This window comes from Drosophila gunungcola, unplaced genomic scaffold (genome assembly GCF_025200985.1).
Source record: "Drosophila gunungcola strain Sukarami unplaced genomic scaffold, Dgunungcola_SK_2 000155F, whole genome shotgun sequence".
Taxonomy (NCBI): Eukaryota; Metazoa; Arthropoda; class Insecta; order Diptera; family Drosophilidae; genus Drosophila; species Drosophila gunungcola.
The window spans coordinates 1-22,826 of NW_026453316.1; the positions used below are offsets into that span (position 1 = coordinate 1).

Consider the following 22,826-nt stretch of genomic DNA (forward strand, 5'->3'; position numbering starts at 1 on the left):
AAAAAAAAAAAAAAAAAAGAATACATTTAAAAGAAAAAAGCCTTTCACACATACATGGCATATCGCTATTTAACACTTTTGATTATTGTTAACTAATAAGCAAGTTATGGTATAAGTTTTTTTATTTCGTTTTACTACCACTAAACTGCAACGCTGCATAAGAAAAAAAGTAACATTGACTAAATACTAAATAATAATAACAAATCGTAACGACAAGCAATCGACGAGAAACGAAATCTTTAAAAAACGAAGCGTAAAGTAAAACACCAACTAAATCAATATGTATTATATTGTATGTAACTAAATATATGAAAATATATCGATATGTATATTTAAATAAATTAAAATTGTAAATCAAACCTTTTAAGTTTTATTGGGCGAAAAGTAAACTATTTGTAGAAAACTGATTCTTCTCTCGTTACACATTCTTCTTTGGCAATAAATTTTATTGACGGGTAAAGTCGTGACTCATTAATGTTTCCATGTTAGAGATTTTCTTCGCCATGAAAATGATAAGATATGTTATTATATTTGACACTAGCTATGACATTTAGAGCACAGATAACGATGTAACTGTTTGAACTAGATTAAAGTGTAATAAAATGGTAAATAAATGTGAAGAAAAAGCATTAGCTAAGCATTAAATGTTTATATGGGTAACGAAATAAGATAACATTTTAAACCTTCTAAAACTTTAAACTAATTATGCGTAGCATAGGTTTGTCATCATTGGGATCAAGAAATTACCTATCTGATTATGTTTAAACAGCTGTAATCTTAGGTTTCACATTCAACAGAACTCTTACCTGAAATGATCATATTACAAAGTCTGTAGGGAAAACATATGGCGTAATACGGACATTATCCGTAACTAAAAATTGCCTGCCCATATACGTTTACTAATGGCTAAAACCTGCATTGTGCTAGCGCTACTTTATAGAATGGAAGGTTTTTCAAACTGTGACAATCATCAGTAAAAACAAAATTAAAGTATTATTTAATTGCATAATTGCAACCTACCACGTAGGTGATTTCTATCCGGATTTCCACAGAAAATTTTCGTTGTCTCACTAAGTACATAAATGGATAAAGATGCGAATCTTAAATTTTTACTTTTAATGCCCTTGCAGAGGGTATTATAATTTCAGTCAGAAGTTTGCAACGCAGTGAAGGAGACATCTCCGACCCTATAAAGTATATATATTCTTGATCAGCATCACTAGGAGAGTCGATCTAGCCATGTCCGTCTGTCCGTTCCGTTTCTACGCAAGCTAGTCTCTCAGTTTTAAAGCTATCTTCATGAAACTTTCCCAAAAGTTGTCTTTCTATTGCAGGTAGTATATAAGTCGGATCGAGCCGGATCGGACGACTATAGCACTAGAACAATCGGAAAAAAAAAATAAAAAAAAATGTAACTTTGGTGATTTTTAAATTTTTTTTTAGTTTTTCGAGATATAGTAATGGATAAATATTTCAGAATTACGGTTTAAATTTCATCAAAATCGGACGTCTATAGCATATAGCTTCTATAGGAACAATCATAAAAATAAATAAAAAAAAATATAGCTTTGGTGTTTCTTAATTTTTTTTTTAGTTCTTCGAGATATAGTAATGTTTAAATATTTCAGAATAACGGTTTAAATTTCATCAAAATCGGACGACTATAGCATATAGCTCCCATGGGAACAATCGTATAGCTGCCATAGGAACTATCGAATAATTAAGCTGCAAATCACCATATCTTTAATGTTTTTAAACATACACGCAAGTACACAATTTTAACGTTTTCAAGAGTATTTAGTTTTTGAAATAGCGGCAAGGGTATATGAACTTCGGCTTGCCGAATTTTGCTTCCTTTCTTGTTAATTAATGCTATTTGATCATGGAATCAGCTCCCCAACCATCTTAAAAATATTAGTAGTGCCACGCAATTCAAGATAAAATTATATACACACCTTAAAAATACTATTGCTTAAATTAAAAGTAAAAATAAAAGCCGATTTAGGTAGCTTTTTAAAAAATTAGTTTTAAGTATCATGTAACATTTAAATATTTGCAACTCTTAGTGACTAGCGAATTAACTTATAAGTTCCAAACTTGTAGCGTTAGGATGACATTTTATAATAAAATACCAAATTCAAATACAAAAATTGTCTAGGTTTCGTGTTTAATAAGGCCATGGACTTAATAAAAACTTTTTGTTTCAATATTGCTTCTTAAAAAAATCTCAAAATGGTCTAGGTTAAAATAAAATGTAAAGTCTAGGGCTTTTTAAAAAGGGCATTTTAATATTACTCTTAAATAAAATAATGCTTAAAAATGTTTAAATGTTAAATCATTTTGTGTTGCAATGCAGTGATCACGTAAGGGTTAAAAGAGTTGTGATACTTAACTGTTAACTTCCCGATTTTTTGAAGGCATAAAGAAGGATTTGGTATGCAGTTGTAATCGAAACAGATTGGAATAAATATACATTTAAAACTTGTAAGTTGACATAATTTATTGCTTTTTTCTAATAATTAATATTAACATACTGTAATATATGGAATATGATGGACTTTTTTTTTCTGAAAAACATTTACAATTAAAGGTATCAAGAAGATTTGCCCATTTATGGATGACCAAAATTTGAAGATTGCGGACCTAAAGCATCCAATGGAAACTCAAGAGATAAAAGTTCAGCAGAATCAACTGCCTATTGAAGATCCAGAAAATAAGATCTTATATGAAGTTCAGAATGTAGAACTTATTAATGATGTCCAGAAGGTAGAGGAATTTATTAAAATCGGAGTTCAGGAGAAGGAAAAGCTGCCGAATGAAATTCAGGATCTGGAAAAGATGCCCTTGATGAACATTAAAGATAATTTTAAACAGCAAGAACCTGCCAAAGATGTTCAGGATGTGGGGAAGCCATTATCATCCGCCTCTCAGTCATCAATTCATCGCTCTGGTCGCGTGATTCCACCCATGCCCTCGGAAGAAACAATGCGCCACTCCATAGCCGACAACTTAATGGAGATGTTGGTAAATATGACTAATCCGCTTTACCGACAACAGTGCTTCGATCTCTTGCAGGTGAGCGATCCTCTACAGGCACGCAGTCGTATCCTTGGTATCCTGCAGCAAATCGACGAGAAGCGTGGGACTCGTAGATAAATCGCCATAAATACAACGAGGAATGTCTACCTAAACCAAAATGAAGCATCCTGCAACATCATTACATTTAGAAGGCCTTTGTCTTTCGAATCATATCGTTTAAAATGGGATTCGGAGATAAATTACCATAAATACATCACGGAATGTCTTTCTAAACCAAAATGAGGCATCCTGCAACATCACTACTTTTTCGATTCGGAGATAAATTACCATAAATACATCACGGAATGTCTTTCTAAACCAAAATGAGGCATCCTGCAACATCACTACTTTTTCGAATCACATCATTTACAATCTTATTGATTTGTTTGGCGCAACACAAGCTAATCATAACATATCTTAGTCTTTGGAAGACTTTGCTTGGTGAATGATACGATTATACATAAACGCCATTATCATTATCATTATGAGTTAAACATTTAATAATAAAAACGTGTTGCGTGGCTAACATATGGGTTGTTGTGTGGGGTTTGATCTTTGGGTGCTCTGCTGGGTCCTCACTTGGCCTTCTCGTCCTCCTGTTTGGCCTGTTCCGCCTTTAGGAGCTCGGAGACGATGCCCACCTTCTTGAGCTCCTCGATGAGGTCGCCACTCTGGTGCATCTGCAGCAGGATGTCGCAGCCGCCGACGAACTCGCCGTCGATGAAGACCTGCGGAATGGTGGGCCAGTCGGTGTAGTCCTTAACGCCTGGAGGGGAATGACTCTGATTACTCGAATGCCTATGGGGATGCCTTGGCAGCAACTCACCCTGCCGCAAAGACTCGTTTTGCAGGACATCATGGGCATCGTACTGGACGCCGTGCATCCGCATGATCTGCACCACCGCATTGCTGAATCCGCAGCGCGGTGCCTGGGGATTGCCCTTCATGAACACGACCACCTTGTTGGTGCGCACCAGCTTGTCCAGCGTCGCCTTGTCCACCGCCTCGCCGGTCGCCGCATCCGCTGCAAAAAAGCGGCTTAGGACACCAGGAGCGGAGGAGGATGCACTTGCTCCGGCCACCAGGCTACGGGCATTGCGGTGGCTCTGACGCAACAGGCTCTGGCAAATTCGGTTCATTGTCACAGCGGCGCGTTTCTCGAAATTAACAAAATATTATCTAATAAAAATAAAGGGCTGTTCAGCTGTCAGCTGCAATGTATCGATAGTTCGGTCTATCGACTATCGCATGGAATTTCAAGAAATTCCAAACATATTTCAAATACGATATATTTATAAATACATATATCGTTGTGGACAGTTATCCGGCTATAAATTCTATAAATGTTTCTATATTTTAAAACATATTTTTTAAAAAATAATTTGAAAGTATATTCATAAAAGAATATTGATTTATTGTTATTTTCTATGGAAACTACATATGGAAGTTTCAAATATATTTGATTTATTAAGTTACAAAGATACACGTATAAATAAAATTTAGATTTGTTTATATTTAAATTGTATTATATAAGAGATGACAAGTAGTGTATTCAAAGAATATTAAGCCTCTTAGTTCTTTCCGGTTTTCTATAGAAACAAATAATATTGAAATAATTTAAACCATAAATAATTTAATTGTTAAAAGAAAAGAAAAGTTAAATTGATTCACTCTAATTCCAAATATTAAAACAAAAATAAACTCTGCAACCCAAAATAAACATTCCTTGTAGTCATACAAATGTAAAGTCATCAATATTTGTTTTGTATCTATAAATAAAGTTAATCGGTTGTTAAGTATTGAATTTTTATAAGCTCATGATCTGATTATAAAATACAATTTATTCTGTAACAATTAACAATATAATAAAATCCCATAATCAACGTCATAGTATAAATGTAGTTTATTTTGTAATAATTATAACTAAAAATACAATATAAAAACCTAAAATCAAGGACTAACTAATGGAGTGTCGTATAGGATCTCTGGAGCTCCCCGGGATTACTGGATTGGGTGGTCGTAGTCTGGGTCTCAGTTCGTCCGGTTCCTGTTCCTGTCCCAGGACCTATCATGTTCTCCATTCGCTGGCTAGTTTCCCGCATAACGCCACCAAAATCGGGCAAATCGGGCAGATCCAATGCGAGATGGGCGGAGAATCTTTTGTAAACCGATGACTTGGTGCTTTCCTTCTTGATTTTCTTCCTGTTTTCCTCGTATTTCAGCTGTTGCTTTAGGAAAATCGAAGCCTTGATCATTTCCTGTATATTGTCGAATACGCTCTCCGATTTTTCAATGGTGCGCAGGGCTCTGTAAGTTCGAAAATAATGTGATATGAAATTGATAAGTCATAGTTATTCGAAGGACCTACTGAATTCCGTATTCCATGTCGTAGCAATGTCCCTGGAGATTGTTTTGCAGCTGGAAGACTTCATCGCGCTTCTCGAAAATCGCTGGGGAAACCTTGCGAACGTGTTCCTGAACCCGGAAAAACGCCAACGATGGATCGTTCGCGAAAATGTGTATGTTTTCCGATATCTTCTCCGACGTTTTCTTCGTCTTGAAGACCAGTTCTCCGCCTCTAGACATTGTTTTATTTACTTTTTTTCCTTTCTTATTTGTTTACATCAGTGAGTCCAATTGGAAATCTCATCGATAACTTGAATCGGTATTTTTTGTCAGTATATATTGGTGGGGTATTATTTAAGCAAAAGGGAAACTATCGAATAAAATATTTTTTCTCTTTAATTATTCTGGTTAGAAATGTAAAATCTTATTTTAAAAAAATGATTTTTAATTAGATATGTAACATTTTATAAAAAAAAATTTTTTTTTGCAAAATATAAATTATTTTTGTATATGAAAGAGATTCTTATAAATTTGATATGAAACACCAACAATACGAAAATACACAAGTATAACAAGTCAAGTCCACAAATTGTTTTGACATATTCCCGTTAAAAAATTAAGTTTATAAAATCCACTAGCGTGTAAAAATTCACTAACGCCTGGAAAAAACGATATTAATCGATGCTTTTTTTCAAAAATAATCGCAACCATAGAAGCAAGCAAACATCGCTGTGTTTCCAGCTCTAGCGTTTCGGCTGCTCAAACGGTAATTTTGCGGTAAATTTCGGAAATAAAAACGTTCTAATTAAAAACCAAAAATAAATTAATTGGCCAGAGTCGATCATTTAAACGCTACACATTTTTTTGTACAAATTTTTGTTAATGTGAGTGATAAGTTCGTGAAAATCAACTTTTGGAGAACAGAAATCCAAACGAGAAACAAACTGTGGGATGCGATGCTGATAAAGATTTTCCCGGCGTGGCTTAATGTTTATGAATTATCAGTGATATGCCAAGCCGGGCTCACGTGAAACGTGCTTTAGTCATAAATTCAAGTTAAATATTGCTAATAAACCTGGTACAGCAACAACCGCCGCTTTGGCAATAACAAACTTTGTTTACCTGGAAACTCCAACCAGCAACCCCAGTCAGAATTTAGGCACACTAAGGGTTAATTTCCAGTGTGTATGTGCGTGCGGGCTATTTTTGTTGTTAGTTGTTGTACACTTCTTCCCTGGATTTTTGTTGTTCGCCTTTATCGAGATAAAGATTTTGTTGATTAATATATCTTATTTCTCTCAGTGAAAAAGTGATGAGCTCATTGATAAGACGCGCCCCATCTCTCTCGCGCTCTCACTCTCTTTCTCCCCCGTTTCTTTACCCCTCGTCTACGTCTGCTTACGTCATTCCCCCCTCATCCCCCACACCCATCGTGTTCTATTATTTTCACAATTTATTTAGGTTCAAATAGAACTTTGATAAAAAATGCCAGCAAAAGCCCCCCAAACAGAGCCATAAAATTATAAAAAAATCACCAGCACAGTTTACAATTGTCGAGTGGTTCTTTTTACTAGGCTCTTCAAGTGTCCATAATTTCAGCCCCCACATTCCGATCCAATCGTTCAAATACTCTATGTACAATAAATGTGTATATTGTATATTGAACATACCTAGAAATTGTATGCAGAACAAGTTGCCCATGTTAATTGTTGTTGCTGTTCCACAGAGACAGAATAAAAAGCTTTTAATAAAACCGATATAAAACAAAAAAACCACTGGCATACACAAACAAAAAAAAGACGAGAACAAAAAATGAAAACAATAAGGCGCGCGTGTTTGATGCTAATCTGAAAATAAAATTTGTAACATACTCTCGGGCCGATCCGGATATATTGGGGCCATGGCCCCTTGAAAGCTTCTGTCTATATAATTTATTTTCGCACAGAGAGAAAATACTAGGAAGAACTAATCATAGCTAAAATAATAACCAATTGGCAAATACATATTTTGTATTGAATTATATGAAAATTTACAATAAAGTTAACCAATACAAACCAATACCAATGAGCCAATTAAAATGTTTTATAAACAAAAAACATAAAATCTATATTAAATGTGCAAATATTATTTGAAGCTATATTAAAAAAATTAAAATTTTTTTTATAATATTTACATCACTAATAGTAACTAAATATGAAATACGATCTAAAATCAAAGCTACAAGTCTAACTCCATATATTTTTTTAAAACAGCTAAATTTACATTCGAAATTTTTAATTTAACATTTTTGTATGTAGAATTTTCTAAAAATTGTAGACTTGACTAAAATGTAAACGATTTATTCCGATTTTCACAAAAATATTTTTAACAAAACTAACAGCCTTATATTAGGAAAGATTTTTAACAAAATTGAATAAATAATTTCTTTCGGTGTGCTAATTATACATTTGTGTGTGCGCTTTTGTCTGTTTTTGCGGCAGAATTTTTTCAGCGGAGCTTTCGGCAAAGGAGTAATACAAAACAAATAAATATAAATAAAGAACAACAAGTAGACGACGAGGAACCTCAACGATGGGCAACATACACACGACGGGTCCCAATGAGGCGTTAATTGTTTCAGGTGAGTTGGGCGAGCCCTTGAATGCGGCCTTAGCCACCCACAACCCCCCACCAACCCACCAACCCACAACCACCCACTGCTCTTAACCCTTTTCGCCATTACTGTTGCGTCAAACGCCTGTTGACTGATTTTGAAACGCTGCAATTAGGAAACCGCATGTTGACAGGACATTGCGAATGCAGCCAGGGTTGGATATATTTACTCTGTTGCGAGTGACATTCGACTTCTCTTTGATCTGTGATTGCAGAGCATTCAGAGTAATGGCAACACTGAAAAATAATAATGTTAATCATTTTGTATGAACATCATTATCGGGAAAACACAAAACTTTAAGTACAAAGTTGTAGACCGTTTAAATTTAGCGTCTTCATTTGAAATGAACTTATCGTTATTCCGATTAGGAAGCCTTTCTCAGTCATGTTAAAACCCAAGCAATTTCTCACTTTTAGGTAATCTATATTAAACGCCTTAAATTACAAAGGATTTGCTTTGAAAATGACTACTAATGTCTTATTATGACGTTTCAGCTGCAGTGAAATATAAACACATAAAAACGATGTGTAATCAATTTCATCGCAATTATTGTTTAAGCTCAGTTTTGGCATTTTTTTATTGCCAGAAAGTTGTATTACCTGTCCAATTAGGTTCAGACACGCTTGTGTTACATTTTGAAATTCAATTTGATTAAATGTCTGCAAGTCGCTTTATTATATATCGTGTGATTTAATAAATGTTATACATATATTGTATATATTTAGAAATCATATAGGCATTTGACTTTGAGTTGTATAAGAATCTTGTTAGTTTGTAGTGTATATATGTACTAAAAAACTCTAATTAAGTCTACAACAATTCGAATCGAATAATTCGATTAAGTACATAAGAACCTCATGGCAAGTCAACATCAAACATTTGTTATCAGCCTGATAATTTTTTGTCAAGTTCAGTGAATGCTTTTTCATTAGTCTGATAACCTTTCATTATTTAAACTATTACCAAAAGCTTTTATTGCTTAACGCTTTCTTGCTTTTAACTGTATCACTAACCAAACAAGCACTTTAAAATTATTTTATAAGTAATTATAATTAAAATAAAATGATAAAATAATTATTTCCTTGCTGTCAAAATCTCTACAGATTACCGTTTAAAATAAATATATATATGTAATTATTTGACTTTTCTATGCTTTTTTAGGCATAATAGTAAATTTTTAAACACCATGGGAAGGTATCTGATTATAAAAAAGTAGTAAGCAAAAATATACATAAACTTTTCTAAGCTTCAAATATAAAAATATGTATAATATAGACAGCAAAGGAAGTGACATGTTTTGTCAAAGGTATTTAGCCATGATATGGATCATATTTATTTGGTTGTTTTTTCCCGTGCAACCTTTGGTATCTATTATGTGGACCTGGGACCGGAAGAAAACGCTTCGAGCGGCGGCACAGAAAACTCCCTGATGCATATTGAATTTTTCACACACACACATACACAACAGCAACAAAAACGAAAACAAAAACAAAAACAACGAGGCCGCGGAAGCCTAGGACAGTGATAACCACTTGTATGCAACCACCCACCCAGCATCCCGGCACAGGCAAACCACCCCCTGATGTTTTGTGTGTTTTGTACTTCATGTTGCCATTTTTGCCTACGTCTCCGTTCGTTTTGCCTTCTTGTGCCTGGCCAAACTTTTCAACCCCCGTGCGGTTGTGTGCGGGCATGGGTTAATGCACTCTGGCCAACCCCTAGGGGTGTCCCTCCACCTCCCCCAACATCTTGAAACCCCCCCTCCCACACACACTGAACTGCCAACCCCAAATAAATAGAACCCAAATGCAACTCGCCCGACTCGTTAAGGTAATTCTATTTAATTAACTTGCCAAGTCAGACAATAACTGGGGACTAAAAGCAGCGCTTACTTACTCTTCACTTCTTCTGGCCTTTTCGCAAACGATATAATAAATTAATACGTTTACGCGGGTATCGATAATCCTTTAATGAGAATTTTTGTTTGATTATTGGAACGCTAAGGGAAACATAATGACTTTGAACACGCTTATTGAATTCAACGGGTTTGAGCAACCGGACTAAATTGGTTTTTTAATAAATCTATAAGTTTGATAATTGCTCTTAGCTTAGCTTAAACATTGCCAAAATACTTGTATTAAACTGTCGTATTTTACATTTGGTATTTATAAATACATATATTGTTTCGTTTTGTTCAAGTCTTAAAACTTATTTGTTTTTAGGTCTTGACTTATCCGTAGTACTTAACACATTATACAAAAAAAAAAAAAAACCATAGCTTTTATTACATGGCGTTTTTGCATTATAATTAAATGAAACATCATTCGGTTTCTATTCTGTTTTACTAATTCCGGTTATGTAAATTCGTTGTTATCAACCCCATTCGGATCGTATCATGTCCGCCGCCTTTTCCCCGATCATAAATGCCGCCGCATTGGTGTGGGCGGTGGGTGGCATCGGGATGACACTGGTGTCCACCACCCGCAGCCTCCTCATTCCATGCACCTTCAGCTGGTGATTGACCACGGTTGTGGGATCGCTTTCGGGACCCATGCGACAGGTGGCCACCTGGTGATGCAGCGTATAGGATAGTGTTCTGATCGAACATCTCCAATAGTCATCCGAGGCGAACTGGAGTGTCTCACATCCCGGCACCGGTCTGTTTAGCAATCGCGCCCCAATCTTCTGCATCGCCGGCATCTGTATGATCCTCAGACTGGCTTTGATGCCATCCAGAAGATACTCCACATCCTCTTCGGCCACAAAGTACTTGGGATCGATCATGGGCCAGCTCAGTGGATTGCGATCTCTCAGCCAAAGACGACCCACTGACTGGGGATGGAATTGCATGACCAACAGGGTAAAGTGGTCCTGTTGAGCCTGCGCCAGATCCCTGTACATCCTGTCATATATTTCTTGCTTAAAATTGGCGCCCAACTTGAGGCCTGTGCCCTCGTCACTAGCCAAACTGCCAGTGACCATGATCAACTCGATGTCTGGCCAATCCTTGGGCAGCTTTGATCGCTGGGTTTTGAGGAAAGCCAAGGCCTCCACGCCACCAATCGAACTCAATCTGGTGGCTGGATTCCCGGCCAGGAAGTGCGATACTATCTCAGCGATAGTAATTGTCGATGTGAAGGTCGTTTGACCCGTTGTATTAGTCACAAAAGTGGGTCCAAAGTGGCACATGTGATCGTACATCCTCTTACCGACTGGTAAAGGTTGTACAAGGGGAACTCCAATGGCCTTCAGGTTATCTTCTGGCCCGATTCCCGAGAGCATCAGTAATTGGGGGGAGTTAAAGGTTCCCGCCGAAAGTATCACTTCCTTGCGAACCTTGAACGTGTACGGTTTGTTTTTGTGATGAAACTCCACGCCGTAAGCGGATTTCGTAGCCTCATCGATCAGTATACGGGTAACTCGGGCAAAGGTGAAAATTTGCAGGTTAGGGCGCAGATCCCTCACTGGTTTCAAGTAGGCCGCATAGGCTGAGTGCCTCCTGCCATTCCGGGTGGTGGCCTGGACATAGGACACCCCAAACTGGGACTCTCCATTGTAGTCGGTGCGCGGCAGTCCCGATTCCACTGAGGCCTTCACGAAAGCGTCCGCCATTTGCGATCGATAGCGCACATATTCCACACTCAGGGGACCGCTGTGATTGTGGTAGGGCGAGTGCTCCAAGCCCTGCAGTTGGGCATTCTCAGTCCTCAGGAAATAGGGCAATACATCATTGTAACTCCAGCCGGGATTTCCGGCTGCCGCCCAGCCATCAAAGTCCCTTCGATTTCCCCGATTGTAGATCATGTAGTTGATGGAGCTGGTACCGCCCAGAACTTTTCCCCTGGGCAATGAACACTCGTGATTGTTCATTCCGTGGCAAGAGAGCTTCTGGGGCACCGATCTGTAGCCCCAATTCGAGGCTGTCTGCTGCAGGTAACCCGCCAGAACTGGTGTATTATGGGCTATATTCTCCACGCCCCCAGCCTCGATGAGGGCCACACTCCACTGCGGGTTCTCCGAGAGACGGGCGGCCAATGAGCTACCAGCTGCTCCAGCTCCAACCACAATAAAGTCATAGTTCGAGAGATCCTTGGGTACTGAAAGATAAATGTGCATAGAGTACCTTTTTAAGAAGCAACCTTTAAAAGCCCATGAATTGTGCACTACATTATATGCAATAAAAGTAGTCATGGACTTGATAATGGCATACGTGCCATGATTTCTTGGTTTTTAAATCATTTTTCTGACTATAATGATTTTTAAATGTGCGCCGTTATTACAGTTTTGAAATTAAACTACTTCCTGTGAGTACTAAGCAAAATTCTTTTCTTGCACTTAGTAGTTTACTTCCTTCGAGTACTTAATTTATATATTGTATTGAATTCTTTGCGTAAGCTAGGGGGTACCACCGAAATCGCACAGGTTTTGAAATCACTTTAAAATATGTCGAAAAGTATGCACTAAGCAACGATCTTGCAGACTTAAAATACATTGTTTTATATTTGAGCACACCCCTTATAAGTAGTTTAAAAACCGTGGTGTTTTATTTCGTGCCCTATTAACTATTTGTAATAAATGTAACATTTTCGAAATCATTGGTGCTTTAAATGGACTTACCATTGGGTCGCGCTGCCTGATCTAGGACGTTTACGAATCCCACCTGGTTGATCTGATCCAGCAGTCGGCTTGTGGCATCCCCACGAGATTCGTCGGGGCAAAGGAGGAGCAGCAGGAGGAGCAGGAGCAACTGGAGCGACAGGTGTGAGATCTGTGTGGAGTGCATTTGGCTAATGGTGGGCAAATGAGCTGCCATCGTCTGGGGGGAGTTGCTTTTAAGCCATGGCTCCTGGACTGGATTGGACTGGGACTGGGACTGGCATTGAGTGACTCAGGTGCCATAATGCCATAATGCCATAATGCCGCACAAACACATTTGTATCTGGGCAGTGCGCTCCTAAAAACGTCAGTGGGTTGCCTTTTGTTGTTGTTGTCTCTGCCAAACGATGCCCCACCCACCCTGTTTGCCATATAAACCGCATACCCTGCAATCGGCCGAAGGGAATTGGCGATTCGGTGATGTACCCATCATACCAGATTTAAATGAAAAAATTCTCAGATCGAGTAATTTTAGCAGGAGTAAATAATGGTAATCTAAAGAATTATTTGCCAATTTAATATTTAAAAATACTGTTGTAATCTAAACTTTAGAATAAATAAAAAATAATAATTGAAAGGAGCAAAGTACCATACTCAATAAAATAATTTCATGAATGAAATGTACCATCAACTCCAGTCAACCCCAGGAAGAAATAATAAATGAACCAACACGGAAAATCATTAAACTAAACATCTAAAGCAGATGAAGCATGAAAACCAAATGGGCTGAGAAATAGAATGCCAGCTAAGAATGAAATTAACCATTAAACCAAGCGAATCTAAAGGCAAATACAAGATATGAGAAAAGCAAAAACCCAAAAACAAAAGAACTCAAAGAGCAAGGCAAAGTTAGTAAACTATTAAAAACAAAGCTTAAACCGGTTGAAGAACTTAAAACAAATTTAAACAAAATTAAGACCAATTAGCAGTGAACAAAAAAGAATAGTGAAAATCACACAGTTTATCTAGAAACATCAAATAAACTCTAGTTGATCCAGTTTCAGATGAGTTCGTTCTTCTTGAATGGCTCAAAAATACACTGAGAGAAATAATAATGTGTCACATTCAATTTTATAAATATATTATACAATATAGAATCAAGATTGTTTACCAAAAAATAAAGATTTAAAAAATGTTGCTATAGAAAATACTTTTAATTGTATTGACGAATTCTGAGAATCTTTAAGTTCATCCAAATAAATTGGCTGTGTATAGTGTAATTTGATTTTAAGATCATCAAAACTACAGGGTATCCAGTAACTGGTAACCCTCATTTCCTGGTTTGGCCAAATGTGAAGGGAGAATGATAAGATTCTCACTTTTTAAGTGTCGGCTGCCATTTGCGAGTTCGTTTAACTTTTGGCGCGTGCTTCTCCTGCGTTGGGCTTCAAAATGCACTCCGAAATTTATTTGTATAATATAATAATATAATATTTATGAATGTATATATACATCATCGATGAGGCATACACTCCTGGCGCTCTATTAATATTTTTTTGGCCCGAAAGTCGTCAAGGCATTGAACTTGATGTGTGCAAACCCGTTTGTGATGCGTCGTTTGCTCCGGTCTTTGGTTTCAGATTGCTTTGGAATCGGAACGGATCGGTGAGAAGTTATTAAGCTAGGTCATGACGTGGACTTAATTTGATTGACCCGAACCGTTCTCAAGTCACCGTTCGGCGCTACACTTAGCGAATTTGTGTGGTTCCTGGAATATGTAGAATTTATTGTTATTACCAGGGACCAAAATTGAATAGAGGTCTTTAAGATTTTTGTTTTTAAAGAATTTTGTTTATAAAGGTCACAAATAAAACTCCAAAGATTTTAAGAAAATCGAAAAAAATAGAAAACAAATAATACTCTTTTTACTCTTGCCCATAAAGTGTATTAAAATCGGACAAACTTTAAGCTTTCACCTATTTGTCTGGCTTTTTTCATGATGTCGATGCATACAGTATATAATTAACAAATATTAAACAAATCTTACAAATTAAAGGTCAGTGCAAATAATTTTAGCTATTGTTTATTTAAAAAAAAAATTATATATTTGAATTGAACTAACATTTTTTTATGTGCTTATCAATATGTTGCATTTAAAATAAAACCCTTTTGAATCCCTTGTAGAAAGATCTTAAATTACAACGTTTTCATGTATTTTTTAGTCCCTCTAGACAATTTTTTGAATTTTGAAATTCTCATAAACCGTAACATTTTCTGAAGTGTAACCCGTTTGCTTTCCTTTCAACTTTCGTCTCGCATTTTATTAACCCCATTACATAAATCGCTGTTGTATCTTTAAGTGATCTTCATCTGGAGCAAATCAACTCCATTCGGATCGTATCATGTCCGCCGCCTTTTCCCCGATCATAAATGCCGCCGCATTGGTGTGGGCGGTGGGTGGCACCGGAATGACACTGGTGTCCACCACCCGCAGCCTCCTCATTCCATGCACCTTCAGCTGGTGATTGACCACGGTTGTGGGATCGCTTTCGGGACCCATGCGACAGGTGGCCACCTGGTGGTGCAGCGTATAGGATAGTGTCCTGATCGAACATCTCCAATAGTCATCCGAGGCGAACTCGAGGTGCTCACACCCCGGCACCGGTTTGTCCAGCAGCCTGGTGCCTATCGCCTGCATGGCCGGCATCCTCGAGATCCTCAGGGCCTCCTTGATGCCCTCCAGCAGGTGCTCCACATCGGCGGCAGCCGAGAAGTACTTGGGATCGATGCGTGGCCACTCGAGCGGATTGCGATTGTGCAGCCAGAGGCGACCCACGGAGGCGGGATTGAAGTGCATGACCAGGAAACTGAAGTGATCCTGCTGCCGCAGGGTCAAGTCCTTGTACATTTTCTCATAGATCTCGGGCTTGAAGTTGGCTCCCTTGGACAGGGCAGTGCCATCATCGCTGGCCAAACTGCCGGCCACTTGGATGAGCTCCACATCGGGCTGGCTGGCTGGACTCTTGGCCGAGGGCACCTTGATGAAGGTCAGCGTCTCCACGCCACCAATGCTGGACAGGAAGGTATCGGCGCGACCCAGCAGGTACTCCTTGACCACTGGCGCTCCCAGACGGGCGGCGAATAGGGTTTGACCTGTGGTGTTGGTCACAAACGTGGGCCCGAAGTGGCACATGTGATCGTACATCCGTTTGCCCACTGGTAGAGGCTTTATGATGGGCACTCCAATGGCCTTGAGGTTATCCTCTGGCCCAATTCCCGAGAGCATCAGTAACTGCGGCGAGTTGAAGGCTCCAGCCGAAAGGATTACCTCCTTGCGGGCTTTCACTTTAAAGCTTCTGCCCTGATGGGTTAACTCCACACCATAGGCTGACTTGGTAGAGGCATCTATAAGGATGCGGGTGACCCTGGCCAGTGTTAGAATATGCAGATTACGACGTCTCGCACGAATGGGTTCGATGTAGGCACGAAAGGCGCTGTGGCGCCGGCCCTTTTGGGTGGTGGCCTGGACATAGGAGACCCCCAGTTGGGATTCACCATTGTAATCGGTCCTCGGATGACCCGCCTCCTGGGCAGCTCTTACATAGGCGTGACCCAGACGCGTGCGATGACGCACATCCTCCACACTCAGGGGGCCACTGTGATTGTGGTAGGGGGAGTGCTCCAAGCCCTGCAGTTGCGCATGCTCACTCCTCAGGAAATAGGGCAGAACTTCCTCGTAACTCCAGCCAGGATTTCCAGCTGCCGCCCAGCCATCAAAGTCCCTTCGATTGCCCCTATTGTATATCATATAGTTGATGGAGCTGGTTCCTCCCAGAACTTTTCCCCTTGGCAGGGCACACTTGTTCTCAGGCATTCCTCGACAGGAATGTTTCTGTGGCTGCGATTTATAGCCCCAATTGGAGGCAGTGGACTGCAGATGAGCCGCCAGCAGTGGCACCTGATGGATTATGTTCTCCACGCCTCCAGCCTCGATGAGGAACACACTCCAGTTGGGGTTTTCCGAGAGACGGGCGGCCAAAGTGCAGCCAGCGGCTCCAGATCCAACCACTATAAAATCATATTTTGATTGGGGAACTGAAAATATAGGAAGAATAAAGGTTGGAATTTCATTGATGCTGATGAATTGTTAACCAAGATTAGCAGTAATTTTAATTCTTTGTTAGAAGAGTTAATAGAAATGATGATTTATGCATTAAAAACTCTTATATTTTATAATAATTTGTCTTCTTCTCTTTATATATGCAAATATCAATTTACTTTCCATAGTAAAATCTAGATTTTACATTGATGCCACACACACCTTCATAGCATTTGTTCTGTGTTTAATTTGAAAATGTCTTACATAAAATGTCTTACATATTTAAATTAAAAGCATTACTATCTGGCTGTTAAAAAATCATAAAATCAATAATACTATGTGAAACCTCACCATCGCTGAAGAATGGCACATTGACGATATTTCCCAGTCCCAATCGCCGCAGTTCGTCCAGTTGGGGATTCCTTTGGGAGTGGATCGCCTGGATGAGATGGTGCGGAAGCAGGAGCAGAAACAGAAGCCGGGAAAGCAGCAGCTTCTCCATGGTTGCGATGGTCGGTAACTGAACTCTGCAGCTTCGGTGCTTCAGGTGAAATTGGATCTCTACCTCTGTTTGGCACCACCTCTGCCAACGCACTGTGGAACGGGTTGTAATATTCTAGAAACAATTATATTCCCCTTTTTTTCATTACCAATGGGCATGGGAAGCAATTATTTGTACAGAAAATTTAAAAATGAAAATCACTTGAATTTGCATTTGTTGGAAAACATTTTTTTATGCCATTTTGTGTTCTAAGCTCTTAAGATTTTTATTTAACAACAGTTGACAGTAATAATCTGACTTAAGGAATATTAAAAAACCAGAGATTACGTTAAAATGTTGCAAATTTTTAAATTGAAAAACAATTGAACACACAAACATAAATACGAGAACAAGATTTTGAGAATATATATTTAATTAACATATTTTTTAGCTTGCTCCACTGTGGATTATCTTGCCGGTTTGGTTCTCCCTGAATGATCTCTATCCCCTTCTCTCTCTGCCTTTCTCCACATCTCCCTATCTTTCTCCGCTGATGAGTTGGTTGAGTTGGTTGACTTGGTGGCCGGGTTTGTAGGGCCAAAACAGGCTGAGATTGTCTCAGAATTTTTATTGCCACTTGCTAATTTGCGTTTTCTGCTGGCTCATCTCTGGCTACGGTCTTGTCTCTCTTTCATTTTCTGTTTTTCTGTCCCTTTTCTAATACAGAGGAAAAAAAATAGGATTCTTTTAGATTTTATCTTACAATAAATGCAATTTGTATGTCATTTTCTTAGGACTATGCCCATAAAACTGAATATTTTTCCGCATTATTATTAAATTGAAAATTGAATAATATTTTCAATTTTTTTTATGTGTATCTTGGGCGTGGCTTTTGCATCTGAGCCTGGTTCAATGGCATTTGAATGGGCAACTTGTTCTGGCTGGGCTTACATTTTATTGCTGTTGGTCTGTCAGTTGAATCTTTGAAGACTGAAGCATCAGCAGCGGGCACTCGAGGGTTAATACATCCAGTCCATCCCCTAAAGTATAATAATCAAGAATAAAAAAAAAACAAAACATAACAAAACCAAAGCGGATAAAACGACTTTAGGTCCAGTCAAAATCAAAAAAGGGATAAAGGGGTGGCCCATTGCAGCGGCATCAGCAGCCCCAGCATATGGATGCAGTTCCTCCAACCCCGAACCAAAGTCAATGGATTTTCTTGCAAATCCCAGCCATCGAGGGGAACAGGAAGCCAAATAAGTAAGCAGGACTGGGATTAGACAGAGGATATGGACCAAAATCAGGAGCATGGGACATGTTTTGGTCATGGCAATTGCATTCAAAAGTTGTCCTCTTTGTGTTTGCCTTTTTATTTTATTTTTTAGCAACTGAAACCGCCCCTCGATTCATGAATATTTCAATTTGTGTTAATGAAAATTCTGTCGTAACCCATAGTGACTTATTTTTGTCACTGGGAATGACGCCTGGCCTTGCATTTTTGGGATCATGGTTGGGAGTGTCCTGAATGAAATAATATAAGGGTTGTATCTGTATTCAACATTACCTCACAAAATGTATAATTTTTACTTTGTTGTATATAGTTTACAATGCATTTGTTTTAGAATTTAATTGTACTTAAAACTGTTTTTACATTTCTTAAATGGTGAGTTTTTATTGGGTTACCATTTTAAGATCTGTAGCTGTATTTATATTATTCTGTAATATTTATTCAATACAACTTTAAAGCTTTTAAAATGAGTACATTGTATGTTACTCATCCTTAAAAAATGTTTTAACAGATCATAAGTTGTATGAAATACCAAAGACAATACCAAAGTTATACAAAATGGATTGGGAATCTCCAAAGAATTGCAGCCGGCTTAAAAACCGGTTGCAATAATCTGGCCAAGAGCTTTAAGCCAAGCTTAAAGCTTCCTATGCTCGATTTATATTCCTTTCTTTAATATAGTCTACCCTTGGGAGGCAAAACAATCTGCTATTATTCTCAATTTTCGACAGATTTATACCCACTCCACATACATAAATAATTCTAAGGTCAAATCAATGCAAATCAAATCGCGATAAAACCAAAGACTCAGCACTCAAACCCATCAGACATAATGCGAAGCAAAATATGCACACCGGCTTGATCGTAAACCAAAAAAAAAAAAAACAACAAAACCGAAAGCGAAAAAAAAAATCGAGAGTAAGGCAAAAAATCATTTCCGCAACAATAAAAAAAATTTTAGCAAGACTCAAAACAAAGGCGTCTAGATAAATCAAAACCGAAAATCGTCAAACAAGCAGGCAATTTCATGGATTTCACGGATTTTGATTATGAAGCCACAAATTGATTAGCATGAAAATTGCCAGAGCTGAAAATTCCTAGTGAAATAAATGAGACAAAGGCGAAATGTGAGATCTAATGATATTCAATGTCAATGTCAGATTTGTTAGCTGTGTGTTCAGATCTACAATGAAATGGGTGTGCAAAAACATATTGGTTATCAATTTACTATATAGACATTTTTTTAGTTATTAAAGTTAAGCATTTTTGCTTAAAAAGTTTCAAAAAATCCAATTTTTGTATGTTTTTCATACGCTGAAAATATGAAAATATTCTCTTTTAAATAGAATACCATCTTTCCTTTTTATAGTACATACAAAACTTATTTCAATTTATTTATGCATATGTGGCTTACATTTCTAAACTTAAACTAGAATCAGTTCAGGCAAGAGAGAATTACAGATAATAACAAACAATTTTAGAATGCTGACCAGCCTTAACTAAAGAACTTAAGCCCCATTTTACACTAGCCAGTGATTTGAGATGAATTTTGGACGATGGGGGGAGGGGGGGTTCAACAACATGATGGCCAGTGTAAATGGGGCTTACACCTGATTGTGGAAATCAACTTTGGATTGAGGCTTGTTTACTGGATGAAACCATGATCCTGCTTGATCATATCGGCTGCCTTCTCGGCGATCATGAAAACGGGCCCATTGGGATGTCCGGACATGATTTCCGGCATGATGCTGGCATCGGCCACGCGCAGGTTCCGGATGCCGTGGACCCGCAGGCGGGCATCTACCACCGCAGCCCGGTCCGATTTGGGGCCCATTTTGGCCGTGCCCGAATAGTGATAGATGGTGAAGGTGAAGTGCCGCACATAGCAGGCCCAGTAGGCCCAGCTCTTGTAGGCATGCTGCTTGCACGTGGGGATCTTCTTCTCCCACAACTTGGCATCGATGGCCTGCATTCCCCGCTGGTCCATCAAACTGATGGCCTTCAGCAGGCCCCGCACCGAGATGTCCACGTCATAGGGATGGGCAAAGTAGTTGGCATGGATCAGTGGGTACTTGAAGGGATCGCTGCTCTTCAGCATGATGCGACCACGACTCTTGGGCCGCAAGATCATGGGAAAGATCATGAAGGCATTCAGTGACTTGTCCTCAATCTCGGCGAACAGCGAGTCGTAGATGGACTTCTTCAGGCCAAAGGCGCGTGAGATGGCCGGATTGGAGGACATGGAGCCGCCCACCAGGAAAAGCTCAATGTCGGGCCAGCCATCCTCATCCCGCTCGTGATCCAGATCCCAGAAGGCAATGGCCTCACAGCCGCCCGGCGAGCCATACGGTCCCTCCATGCGATTGAATCGGTTCACCAGTGTGGGATCGGCGAAGTCCTCGAACTTCAGCGAGGTGGCATTGGTGGTGAAAGTGACCGCCGGCGCTGTGTGATCCTGCAGGTTATAACCGACGGCCAAATCGGCCAGCGGCTTGATGCCCACTTCACGCAGATGCTTGGCTGGGCCCACGCCCGAAAGCATCAGCAATTGGGGTGTGTTGATGGCGCCCGCCGAGACAATCACCTCCCTTCTGGCCAGGATCTTCTGCATTTTGCCCTCCGTTTGTACCATTATGCCGTAGGCCGTCTTGGTTTGCGGATCGATGAGCACCTTGGTCACCAGGGCGTTCTTTTTCACATGCAGATTGCTGCGCTTCCCCTTCAGCGGATAGAGATAGGCACGATTTGAGCTCCAGCGCGTGGAATTCCGGGTGGTGGTGTGCAGGAAGGCCACGCCATTCTGAATGCGTCCATTGTAGTCGCGGTACTTGAGGCCATCCTGCTGGGCGGCCTCCACAAAGGCCTCGGAGATTTTGGAGCGCCAGTTTACATAGCTGACCTTCACCGGTCCATTGCGGCCCACATAGTCCTCCTCGGCGTCGGGCACACTGCTGCCCTCGTATTTCTTGAAGTACGGCAGTACGTCCTTGAAGCTCCAGCCCGGATTGCCCAGTGCCTCCCAGCGATCGTAATCCCTGCGATTGCCCCGCGTGTACATCATGTAGTTGAGGACCGAACTGCCGCCCATCACCTTGCCCCTGGGCCAATTGCAGCGATTGTTGTTCATGGCCAGGCAGGCATGATCCGAGGGCTGCGTCCTGTACTTCCAGTTCATCTCGCCGAGCTGCAGGAAGTGCGCCACAATGGGCACATCCATGACCAATCGCTCGGGACCACCGGCCTCGAGGAGCAGCACTCGCCATTGGGGATTCTCCGAGAGGCGGGCGGCCAGGGCACAACCCGCTGTGCCGGCTCCAACCACTATGAAATCGTACTCGCTGTCCAGCACTAGATTGTTGTCATAGTTCTCCAGCTCCACGTCTGCCTGACCGCGTCGCAAAAAGTTGATCGTCTCCAGCAAAACATTATTGCTATCCTGCGCAGAAGTTCGCAGAACCATTAATATCAGACATAGGCATAGGGCCACGAATATCAGCGATTTGCCTGCCATCATTGGGCTTTTGCTTCACTTCTTGTTTCACTAACAAAAAAAAAATAATGTTATATTATATTTGTACGTCCAGAAGGTATAGACGAGAACGCGCTGGGGTTCTTTCGACGCGATCGCGAGTTGAGCGAGTGTTGCCCAATCGGACTCGTAACTAGAAATGCTGACAAATGCCGTGGCCAAGTTCAATTTAATATTAAATTCGGCGGCGATCGCCGAACGAACCGCGATCGCTGTGCGAATCTCTCGGCGTTCGGCTTTTGGCTTTTGGTTTTTGGTTTTCGTCTTCGTTTTTCGGTTTTCAGTTTTCAGATCGTTTTGGCTTCGGTTCGGATCGCCCAAGAATCTTCAAATCTTTCGAAGACTTGACTATGGACACGTTCACAAAATGCGCGCGCTGACAAAGACCAAAATAAAAAAAAAAAAGCTGGTTAAAATTGAAAGCTCTACTTCGATCTGACATTGACTTGGGCCAATCGCTAGATCGTTAGATGTAGAGATGCGGAAACCGAGTCAAGACATTAAAGGGCCTCCCATGGCTAGATTTCCACTGATCCTCTTTGATCGGTTCTTTGGGCTGCAATTAACATACAGAGCCATCGTGATTCTGCGGTTTGCCAGAAGAATTCGGGCGGGGTTCTCCAAAGAACCTGTCGTTTCAGGGTAAATGTCAAACCAGATCGCATTTACTCGCTTGATTTGTCCACACATATTGTATAATTTTATGGTTCTAGATGGCTGGCTATCATCTATCCAGGTCTTAAAATTCAGTAA

General features: G+C 39.9%; 7 protein-coding genes across 9 annotated transcripts in view; 2 read left to right on the top strand and 5 right to left on the bottom strand.

Annotated features, from left to right (window-relative positions):
* Positions 1 to 2,613: 2,613 nt before the first annotated feature.
* Positions 2,614 to 3,411, top strand: LOC128265772 (uncharacterized). Its single transcript, XM_053001979.1, has 2 exons — positions 2,614 to 3,024; positions 3,076 to 3,411. The coding sequence occupies exons 1-2, from the start codon at positions 2,614 to 2,616 to the stop codon at positions 3,154 to 3,156; spliced, it is 492 nt and encodes a 163-aa protein (XP_052857939.1). The 3' UTR covers positions 3,157 to 3,411.
* A 143-nt stretch (positions 3,412 to 3,554) lies between these two features.
* On the bottom strand, positions 3,555 to 4,307 carry LOC128265793 (glutaredoxin-related protein 5, mitochondrial). Its single transcript, XM_053002005.1, has 2 exons — positions 3,905 to 4,307; positions 3,555 to 3,844 (listed from the first exon to the last, which is right to left on the bottom strand). Exons 1-2 carry the CDS (start codon positions 4,215 to 4,217, stop codon positions 3,654 to 3,656), a joined length of 504 nt encoding a protein of 167 aa, XP_052857965.1. The 5' UTR covers positions 4,218 to 4,307; the 3' UTR covers positions 3,555 to 3,653.
* A 653-nt stretch (positions 4,308 to 4,960) lies between these two features.
* Positions 4,961 to 5,740, bottom strand: LOC128265790 (BLOC-1-related complex subunit 8 homolog). Its single transcript, XM_053002002.1, has 2 exons — positions 5,447 to 5,740; positions 4,961 to 5,385 (listed from the first exon to the last, which is right to left on the bottom strand). The coding sequence occupies exons 1-2, from the start codon at positions 5,662 to 5,664 to the stop codon at positions 5,040 to 5,042; spliced, it is 564 nt and encodes a 187-aa protein (XP_052857962.1). The 5' UTR covers positions 5,665 to 5,740; the 3' UTR covers positions 4,961 to 5,039.
* A 506-nt stretch (positions 5,741 to 6,246) lies between these two features.
* Positions 6,247 to 22,826, top strand: part of LOC128265786 (flotillin-2) — a 114,823-nt gene continuing 98,243 nt past the window's right edge. For 2 of the 3 annotated variants that reach the window (XM_053001994.1, XM_053001995.1), the window contains exons 1-2: positions 6,247 to 6,308; positions 7,905 to 8,044. In XM_053001994.1, the coding sequence (XP_052857954.1) occupies positions 7,996 to 8,044 (49 nt within the window). In that variant the 5' untranslated portion in view covers positions 6,247 to 6,308; positions 7,905 to 7,995. The remainder of the gene's footprint in view (positions 6,309 to 7,904; positions 8,045 to 22,826) is intronic. The other variant, XM_053001996.1, reaches the window with a different exon arrangement.
* On the bottom strand, positions 9,903 to 12,905 carry LOC128265778 (glucose dehydrogenase [FAD, quinone]). The gene is made up of 2 exons (XM_053001986.1): positions 12,695 to 12,905; positions 9,903 to 12,174 (listed from the first exon to the last, which is right to left on the bottom strand). Exons 1-2 carry the CDS (start codon positions 12,888 to 12,890, stop codon positions 10,451 to 10,453), a joined length of 1,920 nt encoding a protein of 639 aa, XP_052857946.1. The 5' UTR covers positions 12,891 to 12,905; the 3' UTR covers positions 9,903 to 10,450.
* Positions 14,805 to 17,379, bottom strand: LOC128265784 (glucose dehydrogenase [FAD, quinone]). The gene is made up of 2 exons (XM_053001992.1): positions 17,124 to 17,379; positions 14,805 to 16,768 (listed from the first exon to the last, which is right to left on the bottom strand). The coding sequence occupies exons 1-2, from the start codon at positions 17,272 to 17,274 to the stop codon at positions 15,054 to 15,056; spliced, it is 1,866 nt and encodes a 621-aa protein (XP_052857952.1). The 5' UTR covers positions 17,275 to 17,379; the 3' UTR covers positions 14,805 to 15,053.
* Positions 19,900 to 22,298, bottom strand: LOC128265783 (glucose dehydrogenase [FAD, quinone]). The gene has a single exon (XM_053001991.1). It carries the CDS (start codon positions 22,056 to 22,058, stop codon positions 20,190 to 20,192), a length of 1,869 nt encoding a protein of 622 aa, XP_052857951.1. The 5' UTR covers positions 22,059 to 22,298; the 3' UTR covers positions 19,900 to 20,189.

What these genes read in the sequence shown, in the direction of transcription:
- LOC128265793 (XM_053002005.1), bottom strand. Translation starts at nt 4,217, where the DNA reads ATGAACCGAATTTGCCAGAGCCTGTTGCGTCAGAGCCACCGCAATGCC. An exon ending in AAACGAGTCTTTGCGGCAGG is followed by an intron (nt 3,845 to 3,904) that starts GTGAGTTGCTGC and finishes ATTCCCCTCCAG; the next exon opens with GCGTTAAGGACTACACCGAC.
- LOC128265790 (XM_053002002.1), bottom strand. Translation starts at nt 5,664, where the DNA reads ATGTCTAGAGGCGGAGAACTGGTCTTCAAGACGAAGAAAACGTCGGAG. An exon ending in GACATGGAATACGGAATTCA is followed by an intron (nt 5,386 to 5,446) that starts GTAGGTCCTTCG and finishes TCGAACTTACAG; the next exon opens with AGCCCTGCGCACCATTGAAA.
- LOC128265784 (XM_053001992.1), bottom strand. Translation starts at nt 17,274, where the DNA reads ATGGAGAAGCTGCTGCTTTCCCGGCTTCTGTTTCTGCTCCTGCTTCCG. An exon ending in TGTGCCATTCTTCAGCGATG is followed by an intron (nt 16,769 to 17,123) that starts GTGAGGTTTCAC and finishes CTATATTTTCAG; the next exon opens with TTCCCCAATCAAAATATGAT.
- LOC128265778 (XM_053001986.1), bottom strand. Translation starts at nt 12,890, where the DNA reads ATGGCAGCTCATTTGCCCACCATTAGCCAAATGCACTCCACACAGATC. An exon ending in TCAGGCAGCGCGACCCAATG is followed by an intron (nt 12,175 to 12,694) that starts GTAAGTCCATTT and finishes TTTATCTTTCAG; the next exon opens with TACCCAAGGATCTCTCGAAC.
- LOC128265783 (XM_053001991.1), bottom strand. Translation starts at nt 22,058, where the DNA reads ATGATGGCAGGCAAATCGCTGATATTCGTGGCCCTATGCCTATGTCTG.
- LOC128265772 (XM_053001979.1), top strand. Translation starts at nt 2,614, where the DNA reads ATGGATGACCAAAATTTGAAGATTGCGGACCTAAAGCATCCAATGGAA. An exon ending in ACAACTTAATGGAGATGTTG is followed by an intron (nt 3,025 to 3,075) that starts GTAAATATGACT and finishes GATCTCTTGCAG; the next exon opens with GTGAGCGATCCTCTACAGGC.